This window comes from Sapajus apella, unplaced genomic scaffold (assembly GCF_009761245.1).
Source record: "Sapajus apella isolate SASKATOON/1434 unplaced genomic scaffold, GSC_monkey_1.0 scaffold47, whole genome shotgun sequence".
Lineage (NCBI taxonomy): Eukaryota > Metazoa > Chordata > Mammalia > Primates > Cebidae > Sapajus > Sapajus apella.
The window spans coordinates 2,364,068-2,385,086 of record NW_022436987.1 but is presented as its reverse complement, the minus strand read 5'-3'; the positions used below and the strand labels follow the sequence as shown (position 1 = coordinate 2,385,086).

At 35.4% G+C, this 21,019-nt stretch overlaps 1 protein-coding gene across 10 annotated transcripts in view; it reads left to right on the top strand.

Moving 5' to 3' along the window:
• Positions 1-4,727: 4,727 nt before the first annotated feature.
• ZNF214 (zinc finger protein 214) overlaps positions 4,728-21,019 on the top strand; it is a 19,299-nt gene continuing 3,007 nt past the window's right edge. Inside the window, exons 1-5 of one of the 10 annotated variants that reach the window (XM_032240606.1) lie at positions 4,728-4,994; positions 5,430-5,557; positions 5,949-6,037; positions 16,352-16,403; positions 20,683-20,825. In XM_032240606.1, the coding sequence (XP_032096497.1) occupies positions 20,699-20,825 (127 nt within the window). In that variant the 5' untranslated portion in view covers positions 4,728-4,994; positions 5,430-5,557; positions 5,949-6,037; positions 16,352-16,403; positions 20,683-20,698. Of the gene's footprint in view, positions 4,999-5,366; positions 5,558-5,948; positions 6,038-16,351; positions 16,404-20,678; positions 20,826-21,019 lie in introns of those variants that run through there. The other 9 variants (XM_032240602.1, XM_032240603.1, XM_032240607.1 and 6 more) reach the window with 9 other exon arrangements.

Sequence of the window (21,019 nt, the reverse complement as noted above, 5' to 3'; positions counted from 1 at the left end):
GTCTCAAGATATTTATTTTATACAAGAATGGCCTAATGCAATTTCTTATGTTCTTTATGTGCCTTCTACTCTGTACTTTAGCTTGGAGATTTTATTTACATATAAATATATATTTTTATATAAATATTTTATATTTATATATTTTATATATAAAATAAAAATTTTATAATACAAATGTTTTTATATAAAACCAAAATCTCCAAGCTCAACATATGAACTAAATTATATGTAATATATAATTAAAATTATATATTTAAAATTTTATTTTATAAAATATATACTTTATAAATCTTAAAATATCTAAGATTTTATATTTATAAAATTAAAATATATATTTAAAATTTTATACATGCATATAAAATGGTAATCTTCTTATTCAGGTATTTGTATTCTTTCCTCTTCTCCTCTGGTGGATCTGATCTGCTATCATACACATTGATTACATTCTCAATTTTAATTTTATTCATAAAATTTTAATTTTCAATTAAAATTCCTGATCTTAACTCTTCTCCATTACTGAACATGTTCATCAGAATTATGTTTAAATATATATGTTATCTCAATAATTTAGTCAACCATGAATTTGTTTCTATTGCCTTTTTTGTTTCTGTCCTTATAATTTTTGGTTGAATATCAGTCTTTGAATATGAAATATTGTAGAAGTTCTGAATAATATTCCTCCTGAGAGAGTTCCTCTCATAGGCAGATAGGGCAGGCAGATAATACCAATCCAGTCAGGTATGGAGCTGACTCAAAGTTGAATTGCAGCTACATCTCTATTTACTGCCAATTTACTTCTGTTCTTATTCTCCCTATCTTGGGGGAATATTGGCCTCTGCCCTTTAGCAGGTATATCTCTTCAGATACACATTTTGTTTCTCTGAAAACCGAATCCTCTTAGCTTTTTTAAAAAATTTTGGTTAGTTCCTTGAGGTTCAGTTCTGATTAATGGAATATTTTAAGTGGAGGGAATTCTAGTTGGCTATCTATTCCTTGGTGGGTTTTGAACTACAATTTTGATTTCCCCTGATCTGTGATGAGACTTCTGAAAATTTTCTGTGCATATCAACAGCCTTCTTCTTTTTTTCCCTGTTCATCTTAAGAATTCTGCTAATTGTTGAGAAAACCACCAAGTTTTGGGTTGGCTGATTAAAGAAAGATTCCCTTTTCATCAGGATCTTGGCCCTAAATTCCTTGCTGTCTTGTCAGACATGACTCTAATTTTTTTTTCTTAGTTATGTGACATTGACCAAAATTATGGAAAATTCTATGCCCTCTAGCCACAGTCCTATTGTTGCATCTAAGTGAGTTAGAAGGAAAATGCCACACTCTGAGTTCCAAATTAAGAGTCCTTTATTAGCCAGCAACTAAGAGACGGCTAATGCTCAAAATTCTCTCGGCCCCAAGGAAGGGGCTTGATTTCCCTTTATACTTTGATTTAGGTAGGGGAGGGGGAGCCTAGCTGAAGTGGAATTTTACAGAAGTAGAACAAGCAAGTTAGATAAGGAAGCTGGTAACCAGGAGGCAGGAGGTTTCCAGGATTGTTGGTTGCTAAAGGTACTTCCACACAGTCATCAAGGGGAGCAGCAGGGGGAACTTTCCATACAATCAATCACCGAGGAAGGTATTCACAACAGCTGGTAGACTTGCCAAGCAGAATGCAGTTACAATGGGTTACAGGTACTGTGAACAGTGTGAACCACTCTTAATGATTCAAAGCTTTCAGGGCAGCATGACTCAGTAATGCACCTGTGGGGGTCGAAGCAGGGAGGGAGAAGCTAAGCTGGAGCTTACTGCTAAAATGGAGTCAGTCAGGCTAGCCCAAGTTAGGTTACCACACTATTCCTAGATTCTTCAATTTTTTGCTATGAAGAATCTGTAACATCTTGGACTAAGAACTTGGGCTCTCTCTCTCTTCCCATGCAAGGCAGTTTCTTCACTCCCCCCCACCCCAGGTACATCTCTAGGCATCTGGGACTGTTCCCAGGACCCCCAACAGAGCTGGTGCTTTGGGTCTCTGCATGTTCAAGCCAGGGAGGGTCCATGCCCAATAATTTTCAAAATGTAGTTTCCAGAGTCATAAAAAATACAGATGCTCATTGTGTGGTGGACCCAGGCAGTTAGGCTCTGGGCCACCCACCCCTGCTATACTCCAAACTGTAACTGGGTAGAATTCATTCCTAAAAGTCTTGTGTATGCTGTACTTGGTGCTCTTCATTATTCATACTGGCCTCTGCCCTTTAGCAGGTATATTTCTTCAGATACACATTTTGTTTCTCTGAAAACTGGATCCTCTTAGCTTTTTTCTCTTTTAATTTTGGTTAGTTCATTGAGATTCAGGTCTGATTAATGGAATATTTTAAGTGGCAGCAGTCATACAGATGGGGATGACAAAGAGGTCTCTACTTCTGTTGACCATTGAATAGAATCATAAAGCCTGCCATTTGCCTTTGGGAGAACCTGGAGAAAACCTTTTTGCTCTTTCGTCTCCTTATAATCTCTCAGATTTAGTACAGGGACAGTCAGTTTACATGTTCAGCTTCTTCATGGCCTCTGAGAGTCAAGGAACCCCAATAAGTTTATAGAAGTCTCTTAGATGGTCCACAGATGTGAGGTCCAGGCTCTTTTGAAAAAACGCTGTTTTAAGTTCTCATGCCTAGGCTTTGATGCTGTTTTCTACATTCTTATCTGGCCCATAAGGAAAGGGATGTGGAGAGGTCTAACACTAGGTCTCTAAGAGAGTGCTCAATCCCAACATTTCTCATTATAAACCTCAGTATTCTGGTTTAGGAGAAGCAGACAGCAATAAGCAGGAAATAGAGGAGTTCACTGAGGCAGCCATTTCTTATCATCTCCCTTACAATCCTCATATATATTTTACAGAGAGCCTTCCTGTGATTCATCTTATGAAATGGGAGAACTATTCACTTTCTTTTACATGAAAAAACCTTGGTTTTTCCCAGTATTTACCAACTTTGGCATGGAGAAGATATTATCAGTGTGTCTGGAGTTAAAGGCCTTTACATGAAAAAACCTTGGTTTTTCCCAGTATTTACCAACCTTGGCATGGAGAAGATATTATCAGTGTGTCTGGAGTTAAAGGCCTAATCCTTAAGGATTAGTGTTCTTAGTTAATTAGTAAACAATCAGTTGCTTAAAACAAAATCCTAGGTTCCACTTCCCTCTCAAAATAAGTTCAAACACATCAAAGTCCAGGAGACTCAGTTATACCTTTCACATCCTTGATACAAAATAATTTAGTTTCAAAGCACACTATTTTTTTTAAATGATAAGTTAATTATAAACATCAATAGCCAACTCTTGATATTTTTGTTCTAGGAATACTGAAAAGTAAATTACATGGCTTATCCAGATTATTCCTTAACAATAATGAGTAATAATCTCAGGGTGGAAGCAGAGTGGCAGAACAGCCCACTTCCAGTGTTCCTTCTTACTGGTCGATGTCTTTGCATTCAGTAATTCAACTATCAATTGTAGCTATTTAAACACATTGCAATTTACAGGTGAAAAAACTTAAGGGTGAGCGGTTAAACAACGTGCTCAACACCACCTAGTGGATAACAATGATTGATAGGTTTTAAAGTTAGTCCAGTCAGACAACAAAGCCCACATTTTAAAAATGCTATGCTGTACTCTCTGAATGTTGAAGCCAGGGAGGGTTCACGCCCAATAATTTTCAAAATGTGGTCGCCAGAGTTGTAAAAAATGGAGGTGCTCGTTGTGTGGCGAACTGAAGCAGATAGGCGCTGGGCCACCCACCCCTGCTAAACACCAAACTGTAAATAAACAGTTCACATTTAGAGTACTTCCTATGTGCCAGGAACTGGTTTAAGCATTTTAACTGCACTAACTCATTTCAATCTAACAAGTCTGTAAAATAGTTACTATTATTATTGGCAATTAATATTAAGCCTATTAAGCTGATGCGTAAAGGTTAGGTAATCCAGCCAATAGCTCAGAACTGGTGTTGCCAAATTAGAATCCAAGGAGTCCCTTGCTTTTAATGACTATCCTACCAAAAGTTCCTTGCCCAATAAAATGTTTGAATATTACTAATCCAGCCCAAGTATGAGGGACAGGGCCCAAAGATGCGAAAATATTTTCCTTAGGACACTGAGGAGGGGCTCATCTTCTCATGGCTTCATCTCAGCTCCACTGTGCGTTTCCCTTCTCTGCCTGGACTCTCCAGAGCAGCCTGGGACTTAGCAGCAATGAGGGAGGGAGGAAAGCCCCACTGTACCTGGAACGAAGAGGGTCTCTGTCAACAACAGGGCGGAATTTGAAAAGCGCTAACCTTGAGTTTAGAGCGAAGCTAGCTAGTGCCAGGGATAGTGGGGTGCCCGTTCCGCCGAGGGCGCGGGACAGCTAGGACAACCACGCCTTGCCAACCAAAGGCGACCTGACAGCGTTTCCTTGGGTTCGCGCCCATGGGTTCCGCAGTGGCAGGCGGTGAGGGTCACAGAATTCTCGGAAGCCAAGCGCTCCATTTCCCTTTAACTCCAGCCACGCCCCACTTTCTGGGGCCCTAAAAGCATCGGGAACACTCCTATTCCATTATTGCCGGTGTGTCCTCGCCTTATCCCGGAGCGCACAGCCTTCCAGCGCAGGAATGACAGTGGCCAAAGGTCTGGAGGCGCCGGATCTTTTGGCCAATCAGGGGTCACGTTCACCTGCGCTCTCTTCCCGCCCCGCCCCCCCCCCGTATCCATGGAAACACCGCAAGTGTCTACTCCAACACCCGGGACTTCCGTTTCGGTCCAGCAGGGCTGCGGCCATTGTTTGTGTGGACCGAGTGTTTTGGTCATCCCGGTCCACTCTCTCAGGTTCCGTTAAGTGACGTGAACTCTCGGGAGGACTAAGCCAGAAGCGGACAAGAGCAGGACGAGCTGTGTTTGAAGGAAGAGTGACAGAAAATCGAGGGTCTGGGACTGAGAAGCGACTCCGGTTTAGAAATCCCGGAGACACCCGTGTAGGTGGGTACGTCACAGCTTTTCTCCCACGTGAAGACTGAATAAAGGCAAGGAGAAGAGGGCAGAAGTAGTTTGGAACCTGAGGTGTGGGTGCCTGGCGTTCGGTTCTAGGGCAGAGTTCTGGCCGGGATCTGGATTAGCAGCGGAGGCCGCGCGAGTCTTCGCTGCAGGAGCAGAGGTTCCGCAGATCTGTGGCCGAGACCCGGAGATCCCGTTCCCAGAGAACCGTTAGTGTGTCTGGTTCTCTGTTGTTTACACTCGAGCAGCCCGTGACGCGCTGGGGGAGCCCAAACCTGTCCTGCTCTTGGGGCATGCATGAAACGTTTTTCATCCAGAGAAAGAGGGCTCTTAACTAATTGCTTATCATTTGCCCAGGAACCTACCTGTGATCAGCAAGGAAGGACTGGGGTGACAAAGGCTCATGCCCCCATTTTACAGGTAAGGAAACTGAGGCCTTGGAGATTTAGAAGTTTGGTCCTCTTTAAAGTTCTACAAGTGCTTGATGCAGAATTGAGACTGATCAGGACCTGGGAGCCCCAGTTCTGGGCTACTTCTCTAAGACTCAGGTACCTTAAATCCAGTATTCCTGTTTAACAAGTAGGGGAAGGCAGTGGAATGATTTTCTACTTAAACTGAACAAAATAAGAAAAATACCTTGAGAATAGATACTATTTAAGTGTGCTGCTGCTTTTCTGTTAGTAGTAGTAATAATAATAATAATCTCAATAAATGAGTTGTAGCCTTTGAAGTTTCTAAAGGGTTGGAAATAAATCCCATGGTGCCAGTGTTCATAGCTCTCCTTTCTGGTCGTTTAAGGGAAACAAAAACATTCAGAGGCTTCTTTTTGACCTCTTGTTAGGAGATTTGTGGGTCATACCCAGTTAGTATATGGGGAATTTAATGAGTTTGGGAATTTAAAGTCATACCCAGGTTTTCAATTCCCCATTTCCTCCTCAGTTCAGCCATCTCAGCACTCTACCCTTCCCTAGAAGAGGAGCACAAAGGAGGAAGGAATGTACACTGCTTTCCTCAGAGCCTGATCCCAGGTGAGGATGATTGTCTTTTCTCATTTATAAAATGTCCCTGCATTCTCCATGGGTGGAGGAGGTAGTGGAAGCGGCACTGAAGATGGATGGCCTGCACAGAAAATGTTCCTCACTTGCCTGAGAAAATTTCGAGCACGCAGGCTTGACTTTGGCCCACCCAGTGTCTTTTCCCAACATTTACTCATTCATTCATTCAGTCACTCAAGTCTACTGTATAATTCATACTGTTATTGGTGTTCTGAGATAAAGGAATATAAGAATGTCATGGCCGAGTGCAGTGGCTCATTCATGCCTGTAATCTCAGCACTTTCGAGGCCAAGGTGGATGGATCACTCAGGTCATGAGTTTGAGACCGGCCCGGCCAACATGATGAAACCTCGTCTCAACTAAAAATACAAAAATTAGCCAGGCATTGTGGCAGGCATCTGTAATCCCCGCTACTGAAGAGGCTGAAGCAGGAGAATTGCTTGAACCCGGGAGGCTGAAGTTGCAGTGAGCCAAGATGGCACCACTGCACTCCAGCCTAGGCGACAGAGGGAGACTCCCTCTCAAAAAAGAAAAAAAATGTCTTCACATTGGGGGGAATAAACTGTATGAGATTAGTAATAATTTCTGAAGTTATCCACATTAAGCAGTGCTAGAATGAGTGGCACTTAAAACACAGCAAGAGGAACTCAGATTTGAACAATTATGAGTAGGAAGATACCATTCTAAACAGGAAAGCCATCAATTAATTTCAGGTAAAATTTGAGGGAACAAATAAGGAAACCAGGCTAGTGACAGGGAAGTGTAATATGAATGTATAAAGCCACATTGTGGAGGGCAATTAATGTTTAAATTTGTAATTTATTCTTGTGCATTTCTTCACATGAACCATATTGACAGAGAGCCATCGTTGACCTTTGGGTGTATTTACTTGTAGTCTTTTATCTAATACTTATTGTATATATGTACTCACTAGTCTGTACAAATACTGATAGGTATGTATACATGTTCATACACATGTAGAAATATACATATATAGGCATATGCACCCATATACACACATGTATATAAAGAGATTAGTATATATAAAACATTAAAAAATTTGAGTCATGACAGCTAGGCTCCATGAGGGCAGGAAATGTACCTGGTATATAGAACTGTACTATGCATATACTAAGCACTCAGTAAATATTTACTGAATGTATGAATAGCTGTTATTTGTATAAATTTTTCACTTAACATATAATGAGCATTTTTCCAAGCATGTTTTGGTAGCATGAGTTTTATTGACTCCATACTGTTCCATTCTAGATATATACTATGCTTTATGTATTTTTTTTTTTTTTGAGATTGTTGCCCAGGCTGGAGTGCAGTGGCATGATCTCAGCTCACTACAACCTCAGCCTCCTGGGTTCAAGCAATTCTCCTGCCTCAGCCTCCTGAGTAGCTGGGACCACAGGTGCACACTGCCATGCCAGGCTAATTTTTTTGTATTTTTGGTAGAGACGGTCTCAAACTCCTGAGCTCAGGCAATCTGCCCACCTTGGCCTCCCGTTGTTTGCTTTTATTGGGGAAAATTTAGTATTTCCCAATATTTTGTTGTTATAAATATAGTAAATATTCTTATACATAATTTGCTAAGTATATGTCTTTATTTTCTCAAGATAAATTCTGAGAAATAGAAAAACAGAATCAAAGAATATAACCATGTTTCAGGCTTTTGAAAAAACTCAAGTTCTCTTTTAGAAATGTTACATGAACTTTAACTCCTACAACCATTTGATAAATGATTCTATCTTACTCTTTACCAGCATTGAGTATTAATTTTTAAATTTTGCCTTGATTTGCATCCTTTTAATCCTTAGAAGGGTTGACTTTTTTACATATATTCATTGATTCTTTGTATTCCTTCTTTGATGAATAGCCTTTTTATATACATCACTGTTTTCCTACCAAATTTTTTGTTTCCATTTGATAGTAGATATTCTTGTATGTAAAACATATAAACCATTTATCATATGCTCTAAATATTTCTCCTAGTTTATCATTTGCCTTTTACCTTAAGGACTTGTTTATATGTTTTAAATTTGCATAAAATGAAATCTTATTTCTTTTACTTATTTAGTTTTGTGCTTTGAAATCTGTTCTTCATTTCCAAATTTTATACATAATTTCTTTTCATTTTCCTGTTTCTTAATTGTGTTAAGTATTTTAAAATCTTAATTTTTAAATCTATCAAGAATTTATTTTGATTTGAGAAATGACAGAATTTAAACCTTCTTTTTACTTCCTACTTATTTAATTTTTCCACTAACATTTATCTTCTCCATTGACTGTGGTGCTACCTTTTCATATACAAAATTACAAAAAAACATATGTATACAAAGATTACTTTTGAAGCTGTCCTCTTTTGTCAACCCTTTTCTCAATTCTTGTATCAGAGTGTTTTTATTGTTGTTCCTTTATGTGTGTGCATTTGATAGGCAATGAAGAAGAATGTAGCCTTTCTTTTTCACTCGATGAAGATAAAAAGGAGAGAGGATGGCTTTTTCCACAGAATAATATGATGATGATTGCCATTTTGGACCAAGAGATGTAAAAGGCACATGTAATAAGTTTTAGATAATAAACATATTAACCTTTCATTATGTTTAAATCAATATAGCACATTGGTCATAGTATAGACTCTAATTTCACTACCTAAGCTTGTTGCATGTCTGTGACTTCTTAATACTGTGAACTAGATTGAATTATTTAGCCAGTCTTTCATCTTTATAGTGGAGAAATAACAGCTACTGTGTAGGGCTGTTAAGAATGTTAAATAAGATCAGACAGGTAAAATTAACTTAGAACAGTGCGGGACATAAAGAAATCACAATTATTCCATTAAGTTAGCTATTATTTGAAATATAATGCCTATCTGAAATAATTCTTTTTAGTCACTAAAACATAAGAATTGAGACAGAGAATCAAGCTTAATTTTTGGGGGAAGCAGATGTCATCATTTGTCACAACTTCATTAATTGAATAAGCCATCTTTCCCCCACAAATTTGATGGAACCTTTGTCATGTGTAAAATGAACTGTTGTACTTGTGTCCATTTCTGGATTCGTAGCCATTTCTGTTGATCTTCTCTGCTCCCATGTCAAGCCATGTTACAAATTACAGAGTCCTTATTAAAGTTTTAGTATGCCATTGAATCAGCCTCTCCTCATTATTCCTCTTTCAAAATGATTTTCTTGGAAAAGCATTTGAAAATCAGTTTGTTACAGCTCTTCTACCCCCACATCAAAATCAAGATTAATATCTTGATTTAATCCCCTTGAAAAGAGATAAGTTTAGTTAGAACAAAATTATATTTATTTCTGCTAAGACCGAGCAGAGTCTTCTTGTTTCTTTAACCCTATTTTTTTGTGCGTTTTTTTTTTTTTTTTTTCTTTTGAGACAGAGTCGTCTTGCTCTGATGCCCAGGCTGGAGTGTAGTGGCATAGTCTTGGCTCATTGCAACCTCCGCTTCCCGGGTTCAAGAGATTCTTGTGCCTCAGTCTCCCGAGTAGCTGAGATTACAGGTGTGAGCCACCACGTCTGGCTAATTTTTGTATTTTTAGTAGAGATAAGGTTTCACCATGTTGGCCAGACTGGTCTCGAACTCAAGTTATTCATCTACCTTGGCCTCCCAAAGTGCTAGGATTACAGGCATGAGCCACCATGTCTGGCTCCAATCCTATTTTTAACACTGAAAATTCTAAAACTATATATAGGTTCTAAGTATTTTTGGTAAATGTATTTTTGGGAATTTATATTCTTATTGCTATTGTAAATTTCATTTAAAAATAATTTATAATTATTACTTATATGTCTGAATGCTTTTTCTATACTCTTAGATTTTATGTAATTTGAACTTTATTGTGATGTATTTCATAAAACCAAAAGAATATATGAAATCATATATATGTACAATTTAAAATATAACAACATGGATACCCACCATTGAAATCAGCGTATACTATTTTTTCTTTTTAAGACAGACTCTCACTTTCTCTCCCAGGCTGGAGTGCAGTAGCACAATCTCAGCTCACTGCAACCTCCACCTCCCAGGTAATATTTCTATTTTTTGTAGAGATGGGTTTTCGCCATGTTGGCCAGGTTGGTCTCTAACTCCTAGCCTCAAGTGATCTACCTGTCTCAGCCTCCCAAAGTGGTGGGATTGTAGGCATAAGCCACCATGCCCAGCTTAAATCAGCATAAACTTTTAAAAGCCGGCTGATGATTCCAGAATTTCTTTCCCACTCCTTTCCTAAAGGAGCAGCCATATCTTAAATGTTGTTATTCCTTAGTTTTTTTTTCCCTGTTCTTTTAACTACATGTACATTTCTAAACAAAATTGTTTAGTTTTTCATATTTTTGAACACTATATAAATGGAATCACTATATATTCTTCCATGAATGGGGTCTTTTGCGTAATGTTAACTTTTACAATGCATCCATGTTGATTCATGTAGTTGTAGTTCATTTTCACAGCTGTGTACTATTTCATAGTATGAACAATTTATCTTTTCTACTGTTGTTGGACTTTTTGGATTGTTTTGGTTTTTTACAGTTACAGGATTTATTATGCTCTGATTGTTCTTGTACAGATCTTTTGGTATACATGTGTAATCTCTAGTTTATAATTCTAGTAGTAGAATTTCTGAGATCATGAATTCCCTTAAAATAGCTAATAGTTTTCAGGATCTCTCAGATATGCAGTTATATCCTCTACAGATAATTTTGTCTAATTGTATTGTCATGTGTTTTCATAGTAGTGGTTTAAAAATTGTGGAACTGCAGAATCCTTGTTAAGTTTCCAGTTTTAATTAGAATGACTTTAATGTTTTACCTTTGGGTTTAAGATATGCTTGTGTGCCTTTTACTTTGTTTTGTTTTGCATGCTTTGTAGTTTTAAATGAAGGATGCATGTTGAATTTTAAGAAGTATACTTTTTGGCATCCATTAAAATAATCATATGGCTTTTCTTATTTGATGTTATTATAAAAGTTTAAAGTTAATAGCTTTCCTAATTTGAACTTTCCTTTACTTTCTGGCGTAAACTACCACTTTACCATGCTATAATATGCTTTGGTATTACAATAGATTGAATTTTCCAAAGATGGCCATACTTATAATTTATGCTATTTTCATGCTCTTCGTACAACATGACTGACACTGTTTCCACTGAAAGGTGAGGTCTTTGTCCTGCCCCTTTCAAATACAGCCGTGGCTTGTGATTGCCTCATCAGTGGAGTACAGCAGAAGCGATAGGATGTGACCTCCAAGGCTAAGTCATAAAAAGAATGCAGTTTTTGCTTGCCTTTCTTTCTTTTGGGAAACTTGCACCATGTTGACAGATAGTCCCTACCATTTGAAAGGACCACATGGAGAGAAACATATCTCTCATCAACATTTAGACCAGCCTGCCAGCCATGTGAGTTAGCCACCCTGGAATTGAATCCTTCTTCTCAGTCAAGCCTTTTGATGACTGCAGATCCAACAACTCAACAATCTTGTGAGAGATTCTAATTTTACTACTATAGTTTTGGTGATATGTCAGTATCTGGTAGTCTTCCTGTTTGGTTTACTTGTCTTTACCAACTTATTTCCTTCCTTGTCAGTTTTAAGGAAAAGAAGTCTATTGTGTTCCTCAAAATAGCCATCTGGAAATTTGACTGGAATGTATGGAATTTAAGTTACTCCATCCAAGAGCACGGAAGCATGCTTCTCCTTTTATTTAGATAATTTTTCTTCTTTATTGGAATTTAGAAGCTTTCATCAAAGAAATCTTTGTATTCTTGGTTAAGATGGTTTTGCTTTGTTTTTTTCTGGTGTGAATGGTATCTTACTTTCTAGTAGTTGATTACTAAATCAGTTAAGCTATTTCTTTATTGCATCGGTTTTTTGTTTGTTTGTTTGTTTTGCTGAACTCTCTTAACTTATAGTTTGTTGTATACTCTTGGTTTTTCTAGGTAGATGACCATAACTATAAAATAAGGACATTTTATATTTTTGCTTCTAATCCTTATATCTTTAATTCTTTTTCTTATAGTATTTGCCAGAATCTCTAATGCTGTGTTGAGAGCAGCAGTGATGATGGTCATTCTTGTTACCAGTGTAAAGGGAATATATGAATTTTCTCCATTAAGCTTAAAGTTCTTGATATTTAACCTTTGCCACTTTAGGGAGTTTATGTTTTTCCTCTAGTTTGCTAAAAATGTTTTTAAGACAATATATGGATGTTGAACTTCCTGAACTTTATATCACATGGTTTTTCTGCATCAGTTGAGATTATTATGGATTTCTTCTGTAGTCTATTGATATAGTGAATTATGTTAATGGGTGTTTCTCATGTTGAGCAATCCCTGCATTCCTATAATAAACTGTCTGATCATGATGCATATATTCGATATATTACTGAATTTAATTAGCTAATATTTTATTTAGGATTTTTGAATATTTACAAAATTTACAAATGAGCCTGTAATTTAATTTTATTTATATTGTTCTTATCTAGTCTTGGAATCAAAGATTATGCTAGCTACATAAAATAAGTTGGCAATTTTCACTGTCTACTTTTGAAAACAATGTATTGTAATAGTAATTAACTTAATTACATGTTTGATAAAACTCAACTATAAAACTATTAGAACCTTGGGATTAGGGAGAGAGAGGAAGAGTGTGGCTACCATTTTAATTTAGTACTTACTAGTCTATATAATTTTTTTGTCTTTCATATTTTTTGCCATATTTTATTTTTTGTACTTTACTGGGAATTGGTCCCTTTATTTAGTTACATATTTCTGTATATTTGCCTATAGCTCATAAATATCCTTATATATATAGTTCACAACACCTTTGCATCATTGAAAAATCTTATATTTGAAATTATTTTCCCATTTTGCCCTGTATTTTTTTCATAGCTGTCTTTTTGAAAATCTGACTTTCATTGATCTGACATTAAATTTTTAAGAGCATCTTTTGGCTTCATGCATTTTCTCAATCATTTGTTTCTTATATCTTTCACTTCCACTTCATTCTTCTTTTTTGAGTTTGCTATTTTTTTTAAATGGGAGATAGTTTCTCTTTTTAACATTCCTGAGTTGAATGCTTCATTTCTACACATTTTTTTAACTTTTAATATGAGGGGTATCTATGCAGTTTTGTTATATAGATAAATTGTGGGTCATGAGTGTTTGGCATTCAAATTATTGTGTCCGCCAAGTAAAGCATAATACCAGATAGGTCGGTTTTTGATCCTCTCTTTCTCCTCTCTTTATCCACCTTCAAGTAGGCATATACCCGGTAATGGAATTGCTAGGTATGGTAATTCTGTTTTAAGTTCTTTGAGAAATTGCCACACCACTTTCCACAATGGCTGAACTAATTTACATTCCTACTAGCAGTGGATTTAAGTATTCCCTTTTCTCTGTTACCTTGTCAGCATCTTATTATTTTTTGAATTTTTAATAATACCCATCTGACTAGTATGAGATGGTATCTCACTGTGGTTTTGATTTGCCTTTATCTGATGATTAGTGATGTCGAGCATTTTTTCATATGCTTGTTGACTGTGTGTATGGCTTCTTTTGGAAAGTGTTTGTGTATGTCCTTTGCCTACTTTTTAATGGGGCTGTTTTTTTCTTAATTTGTTTAAATTTCTTATCAATTCTGGACATTAGATCTTTGTCAGATGCATAGTTTGCAGATATTTTCAATTCTGTAGGTTGTCTATCTACTTTCTTAGTTTCTTTTGCTGTGTAGAAGCTCTTTAGTTTAATTAGGTCCCATTTGTCAATTTTTGTTTTTGTTGCAATTGCTTTTGGTGTCCTCGTTATGAAATCTTTACCAAGTCCTATGCCCAGAATGGTATTCCCTAGGTTATCTTCCAGGATTTTTATAGTTTTAGGTTTTCACGGAAGTCTTAAAATCATGTTGAATTGATTTTTATGTACTGTATAAGAAATCCCTGCTCCATTTATTGAATAGGAGTCCTTTCCCCATTGCTTGTTTTTGTCAACTTTGTTGAAGATCAGATGGTGCTAGGTGTCAGGCATTTTTTTTCTGGGCTCTCTATTCTGTTCCATTGGTGTATGTGTCTGTTTTCATATCAGGACCCTGCTGTTTTGATTACTGTAGCTTTTGAAGTCAGGTAACGTGATGCCTCCAACTTTGTTCTTTTTATCTAGGATTGCCTTGGCTATTTGAGCTACTTTTTGGTTTCATATGAATTTTAAAATAGTTTTTTTTTTTCTAATTCAGTGAAGAATGTCATTGGTAGTCTGATAGAAGTAACATTAAATCTGTATATTGCTTCAGTATGGCCATTTTGATGATGTTGATTCTTTCTATCCCATGAGCATGGAATGTTTTTCCATTTGCATATGTCGTCTCTGATTTCTCTGAGCAGTGCTTTGTAATTCTTGTTGTAGAGATCTTTCACCTCCCTGGCCAGCAGTATGCCTAGATATTTTATTCTTTATTATGGCTATTGTAAATGGGATCACATTCTTGATTTGGCTTTCAGCTTGGATGTTGTTGGTATTGTAGAAAGCTACTGATTTTTATACATTGGTTTTGTATCCTGAAACTTTCCTGAAGTTGTTTGTTAGATGAAGGAGCTTTTGGGCAGCAACTCTGGGAGTTTCTAGGTATAGAATCATATTATCTACAAACACAGATAATTTGACTTCCCATCTTTTTATTTGGATGCCTTTTATTTCTTTGTGTTGCCTGATTACTCTGGCTAGGACTTCCAGTACTCAGTACTCTGTTGAATAGGAGTGGTGAGAGGGGGCATTTTTGTCTTTTTCTGGTTCTCAAGATGAATACTTTCACTTAGTCAGTTTAATGTTAGTCTAGCTGGGTTTTTTAGTGTTTTTTTCTTTTTTCGACAGTGTCTTGCTCTGTCTTGCAGGCTGGAGTTCAGTGGTACAATCACAGCGCATTGCAGCCTCAACCTTCCAGGCTCAATGGATCCCCACACCTCAACCTCCTGATTAGCTGTGACTACAGGTTTGTGCCACCATGCCTGGCTAATTTTTGTATTTTTTGTAGAGATGGGACTTCTCCATGTTGCCCAGGCTAGTCTCAAACTTCTGGGCTCAAGCGATCTGCCCACTTTGGCCTCCCAAAGTGCTGGGATTATAGGTGTGTGCCACTTTGCCCAGTTGCTCTAGCCATTTTTGTTTCCTTCAAGTATTTCATTTGGATCTTGCAAATATTTTTGTGTAATTATTGTCATTATTATGTTTAGATTTTTAAGAAAAAACAGTTAAGACTTGTTGTTATATTTTCCTTTTAAATCCAAAGGTTATTAATATGTGACTTGGGTTTCAGAAGTGCAGACTTTTAAAATTCTATTGTTAATATTTTCAAATGTTATTACATTGTAGCTAGAGAATGTATTCTCTATTATGTTGATGCTTTAGAATTTATCATGATTTCTTGTATGGGCTAATACATGGTCTATCTTATAATACTACTATGTATTCATGAAAATAATGTGTATTTTGTATTTTTATGGTGTAGAGTTCAACACAGATAAAATAACAGAAACTTATTATTTGTAGTAGTCTTCATATTATTGGGGTTTTTTTGTTTGTTTGTTTGCTTGATCTATAATTTTTTGAGAAATTTATTTTGGATATTTTTTCTTACTGTTCATATAAAAAATGTTTTTGTTCCTTACGGCATTTTTGCCATAAATTTTCCTCATCTGAAATTAAGTTTGCTATTTGAGCTTTCTTTTGATTCATATTTTGTGGCATATCTTTTTCTATCCTTGTATTTTTAAATATTTTTCTTTTTAGTGTATCTCTTCTAAACCACATGCTAAATCTTATTTTTTAATCTTTGAGTCTGTCTTTTAATTTGTGAGATTAAATTATTTAAACTTATTATAACTGTTGTAATTTTTTCCATCATTTTCTTTTTTATTTTCTGTTTTCCTTTAGAGCAAGCTGTCTTCTGTTTTTGTTTTTTATAGATTCAATTTTGGTTCTTATGATAGCTGTGCTTAACTTAAAACCCACATTGACTTTTATTTACCCCTACTGACTTTTTAAATGTATTAATATCTAGGTCATATTTCTGATAAGACATGGACTTTAGCACACCCTTATGTCCTTCTCCTTCTCCCTTCATGTTTGTATTGTCAAGAATTGTAGTTCAGATATATAGGAATTGATATACTTTCCATGTCTCTTTTTTTCTTTGCTCCTATTTTTTGTTTTGTTTTATAATAAAAATAAACTTTGCCAAGGTACTTGATCACCTTTCTTGTCATATCTCATGCAGCCCTTCCTGGATTTGTTTATCTTTTTAATTGACGTGTTAGAAAAATAGAGAGGTAAGTGTATATATTTTAAATATATTTAGGTTATTTATTAAAATAATAGAAACTGTGTGAAATTGAAATCAACATAGATGAAAAGGTGGAGATGAGAAGAAATCAAAGCATAAAACTATCAGTCAATCTAAGAGACAGGAAAGGAAGAATTTTAAAAAATCATATCTTAGATATAAGTCTATATTGGTAATCACAATAAATGAACATGAATAAGATAACTGAGTCATACTGATTGGATGAAAAGCAGAAATCTTGCTCTATGCTCTTTACAAGAGACCTATTTAATGTCACAATAAAAGGTCAGTCATGTTAAATAATGGTAAAGATCCATCAAGAAGATGTATTAACCATGAACTAATATGTAGCTAAGAATGTGTTTCAAATTGTATACAGCAAAATCTGACAATAACAAGAAGGAATCAAAACTCCAGATATATAGAGAATGATTTTAACTGACCTTTCTTGAAAAGGACCTTAAAGAAAACTAATAACTGGAGACAGCGATGAGAAGACAAAAGAGATACCAAGCTTATATAATATTGTTGGGTGGTTACTTAATACCAAAAGAGTGGAAAATTAGCAAAGCCCTGGGAGAAACAGTACATCCTCGTTGGTAAAGGAAATGCAACAAGAATGAACCTGGACATTGGTTGTGCCAGAAAATAAGGAAGCTCTCAAATGCTAAAAAAAAAAGGTCATATTACATACCCAGGAGCCAACCTGAAGGGATTCCTGCTAGTCTAAGATGAGAGAATCTTGCACATCTAAAAGAAAAATGACTACAATTTAATTGCAACCCATCCAGTATGTAAGAATCAATGAGTTTATGAAAACACTGAAAAGCAATACAAATCTCATTGTTCCTAGTTGTTAATTGCTTTGCCCCATCTCATACTCTGAAAATTGATTTTTAAAAGAGAGTAAGCTGAGAGGGAAACATTTTATCTTGTCCTTTTCTTTAGGACCACATTTCAGAGTAACCAGAATATTTGTAATGGCAGGTTTTTCATTATATAAGAATTATAGCATATATATGCACAGGGAATGGTAGAATTATAGAATTAGACAACCAATTTATAAAACCTAATGAAGTCACAAATCTAGGAAATGATCATCATTTACTGTTAAAACTTTTAGTTAAAGGTTTAAGAGAATGTTAGAATGGAAGGACTGGGCTGACAGCACCTGAAGCCATTGTTCAATTTAGCTAACTGAAATGTACTATAGGAAGTATACAGGCAGGCATTCTTTTTGGAAAACTGTAGTTAAGATCCTGGGATAAAAGAACCAGCTAACAGTGGCCAGGTGCAGTGGCTCACATCTGTAATCCCAGCACTTTGGGAGGCCAAGGTGGGTGAAGCACTAGGTCAGGAGTTCAAGACCAGCCTGGCCAACATGGTGAAACCCCATCTCTACTAAAAATACAAAAAATTAGCTAGGCATGGTGACGGGTACCTATAATCCCAGCTACTCAGGAGGCTGAGGCAGGGGAATTGCTTGAACCCGGGAGGCAGAGGTTGCAGTGAGCCGGGATCTAGCCACTGTACTCCAGCCTGGGCAACAGTGTGAGACTTGGTCTCAAAAAAAACATAAAAAGAACCAGCTAAGAGAAAGTGAATAAAGAACTTAAACACCACAAGGAAACAATTAGCCATATCACTTTTAACCCTTCATAATTCATTAGTTTGGAGTATATCTCTTATAAGTAGTATGCCACTTTATTTTAAAACTCAATTTTAGTATCCTTTTTTCTATCAATAGGTTTACTTGTCATCTTAGTTTATTGTTTATATAATTCTTAACTTTTTTCTGTTTAGATTTATTGTACTTTCTAATTTTGAATATAGGTGTCTTGCTTTTATTGTTCCATTGGGGGAAAATATTTGTAACATATTTTTTAAAGTATTTTCAAGGGACATTTTGTAGGATTTTTTAGTAAACTGAAATACAGATGCCTGACAATTTCACTTCTAGAAATTTATCATATAGAAATATATCTATCATATTGAAATATTTATATTTATCAAATAGATATATTTATCATATAGAAATATTACAATAGAAATAATGATATATTTAAGAGAATTATTTTGCTATATGTTATAGCCAAGAAATTGCGAACAATCTTAACATCTATTAGTATGGGAACAGTCAAGTCTTGGACATCAGTTAAGTGAAATGCTATGTAACTTTTACAAATAACATATTAGGTATCTATTATTGCATAAGAAATTATTCATTATTTAAAACACTAAACATTATCTCACCCAGTTTCTGAGGCTGAGAAATCTGGAAGAAGCGTAGCTGTCTTAAGGTCTCTCATGAAGTTATAGTGAAGCTGTCAGCAAGGACTGCAGTCATCTAAATGCTGCACGCACTGGGGTTGGATGACCCACTTCTAAGATAGTTTACTCACATGGCTATTGGCAAGATGTCTCATTTCTGAATGAAAGCAGAAGGTCCCAATTCCTCACCATAGGGTTGCCTAGGATTTTCTCATGACATGGCATATAGCTTTTCCCAGAGCTAGTGATCCAAGAGAGAGAGCAAGAAAGAACCTGCAGTGACTCTTAAGACCTAGCCTCCAAAGTTGCACAACACTACTTTCTTTTCCACTTTATTTCCTATTCATCAGAATTGACTCACTAAGTTCAGCCCATATTCAAGGGGTGCGGAATTAGGCTTCACTTCTTGAATGGAAAGAATCAAATAATTTGTGGCCATATTTAAAAATTACCACAAATAAGATAGGTCTACGAGTACTGAAGTGGAAAGTTGTACACCATATATTAAATGATTTAAAAAAACAAAGAAGAAAATTGCAGAATTATCATGTCTTTGTTAAAAAAAAAATCAGTGAAGTATGAATGTGTGCATACATGGAAGAAGGTTAGAAAGAACACAGTGAAAACTGGTTATAGTGGTTATATCTTAAATTATCTGGAGGAGGGTAGGCTTTTAATTTTTATATTACTTCAGTATTTTAAACATTTATGAACTTATTTTCAGTAAAAGAAATTATGTTTAAATGCTTAAAATTAAAAAAAAAATCCAATAACTACAGATTGATTTTTATTGTACTTTTTATAAAATTAGAGATCAGTGAGTCCATTTATTTTCCAGACAGATACCAACTTTCACAGTTTTCAGTCCTGTAGTTTGGGTTTTTGAGCATCCCAAATTTCTTTATTTATATATTTAAAGTGGATTCATTATATTTTAAATGTATTAAATTTATTTTATAAACATTGAAAATAGAACACTAGATATTTAAATATGTAGTTCTGAATTTTCTCATTCTTGAGTTATTTGTGGTTAATGTTTTATTGTTTAGACATGCATTTTTATGTAGTTTATTTGGAAAATAAACTACATGTTTATTTTTAGTTTGGTGGTATATTTTTCACCCTTGAATATTTCAGTGCCTCTTTCCTCTGCCCTTCTTCATTAACACATTATGACAGTATATGGAAATCTCAATTGACAACCCTTCATCAAATGTTTTTAGTTTATCTCACTTTTACTTAATAGGTAGGCCTAGATTTAAAAACCTCTATGATGTAACTACATAACCTTGTACAAGTAACTTAGTCTTGCTAAATGTTAGTTTGCTTATTCATTTACTAAGAATAATAATACCTTATTGGATTGTTCTGAGAGGAAATTAGATAACATAGCCCTATTCATATAAGAAACATTCAGTAAGATTTAGCTGCTGCTATCATGGTGCTGCTGCTGATGGTATTTGTGTTTCCTTCCATTTTATTTTAAACTCCTTAAAGTATCTGTATCCTTTATTCTTAGTATGTACTCCATATTTTAAATTGAAATTGATAACTGAGAATGTGTGATCAAAGAAATAAAATGAAAAATTTTAAAAGAAATAAAATGGCTTTGTCACATAACCAATTTATGATTTGTTCTTTCCACTAAAAGAAATACTTATGCAGTTTTAATACATATCTCTTCTTCATTCTGAAATGCATAATTGTAGTAGAAAGCTACCTACAACATGGGATTTCTGTGAGGAGTAACTGAAATATAGGTAAAAAACTTAGTGGTTAGTAGACAAGTGCTAGATAGGTGTTTCTTTTGATAGTGATGATGTTTGATGATTGGATATATTAGTTAGCTATTTCACTACTATTGTTTTACTTCTCCTTACCTTTCTTGGTTTTCCTCTTTATTTATTTTTTCTATTTGGCTTGCCACTTACATTATCTGCTAAATGTCTTTATCTTTATTCAACTTCTTACTTAGATTTCTTCTTCCTAGAAAGCCTGATCTTTGGCCAGATGGCAGTAACATTTGAAGATGTGACTATTATTTTTACTTGGGAGGAGTGGAAATTTCTGGATTCTTCTCAAAAAAGGCTCTACAGGGAAGTCATGTGGGAGAACTACACAAATGTCATGTCAGTAGGTAAAGTTTTCCTGTCTCATAGGGAATAGTCGGAGTTTCTTCTTGGAACAGTTTTGTTGAGTATTTTGCTTTGTTTTTTTTTTTTTTTTTTTTTTTTTTTTTTGTGGGGTTTTTTTTGGGTGTTTGAGGGATTTTTTTTCAAAAAATTTTTTTAATTTGGGTTAAAAAAAAAAAATAAAACCCGAAAGATTCTA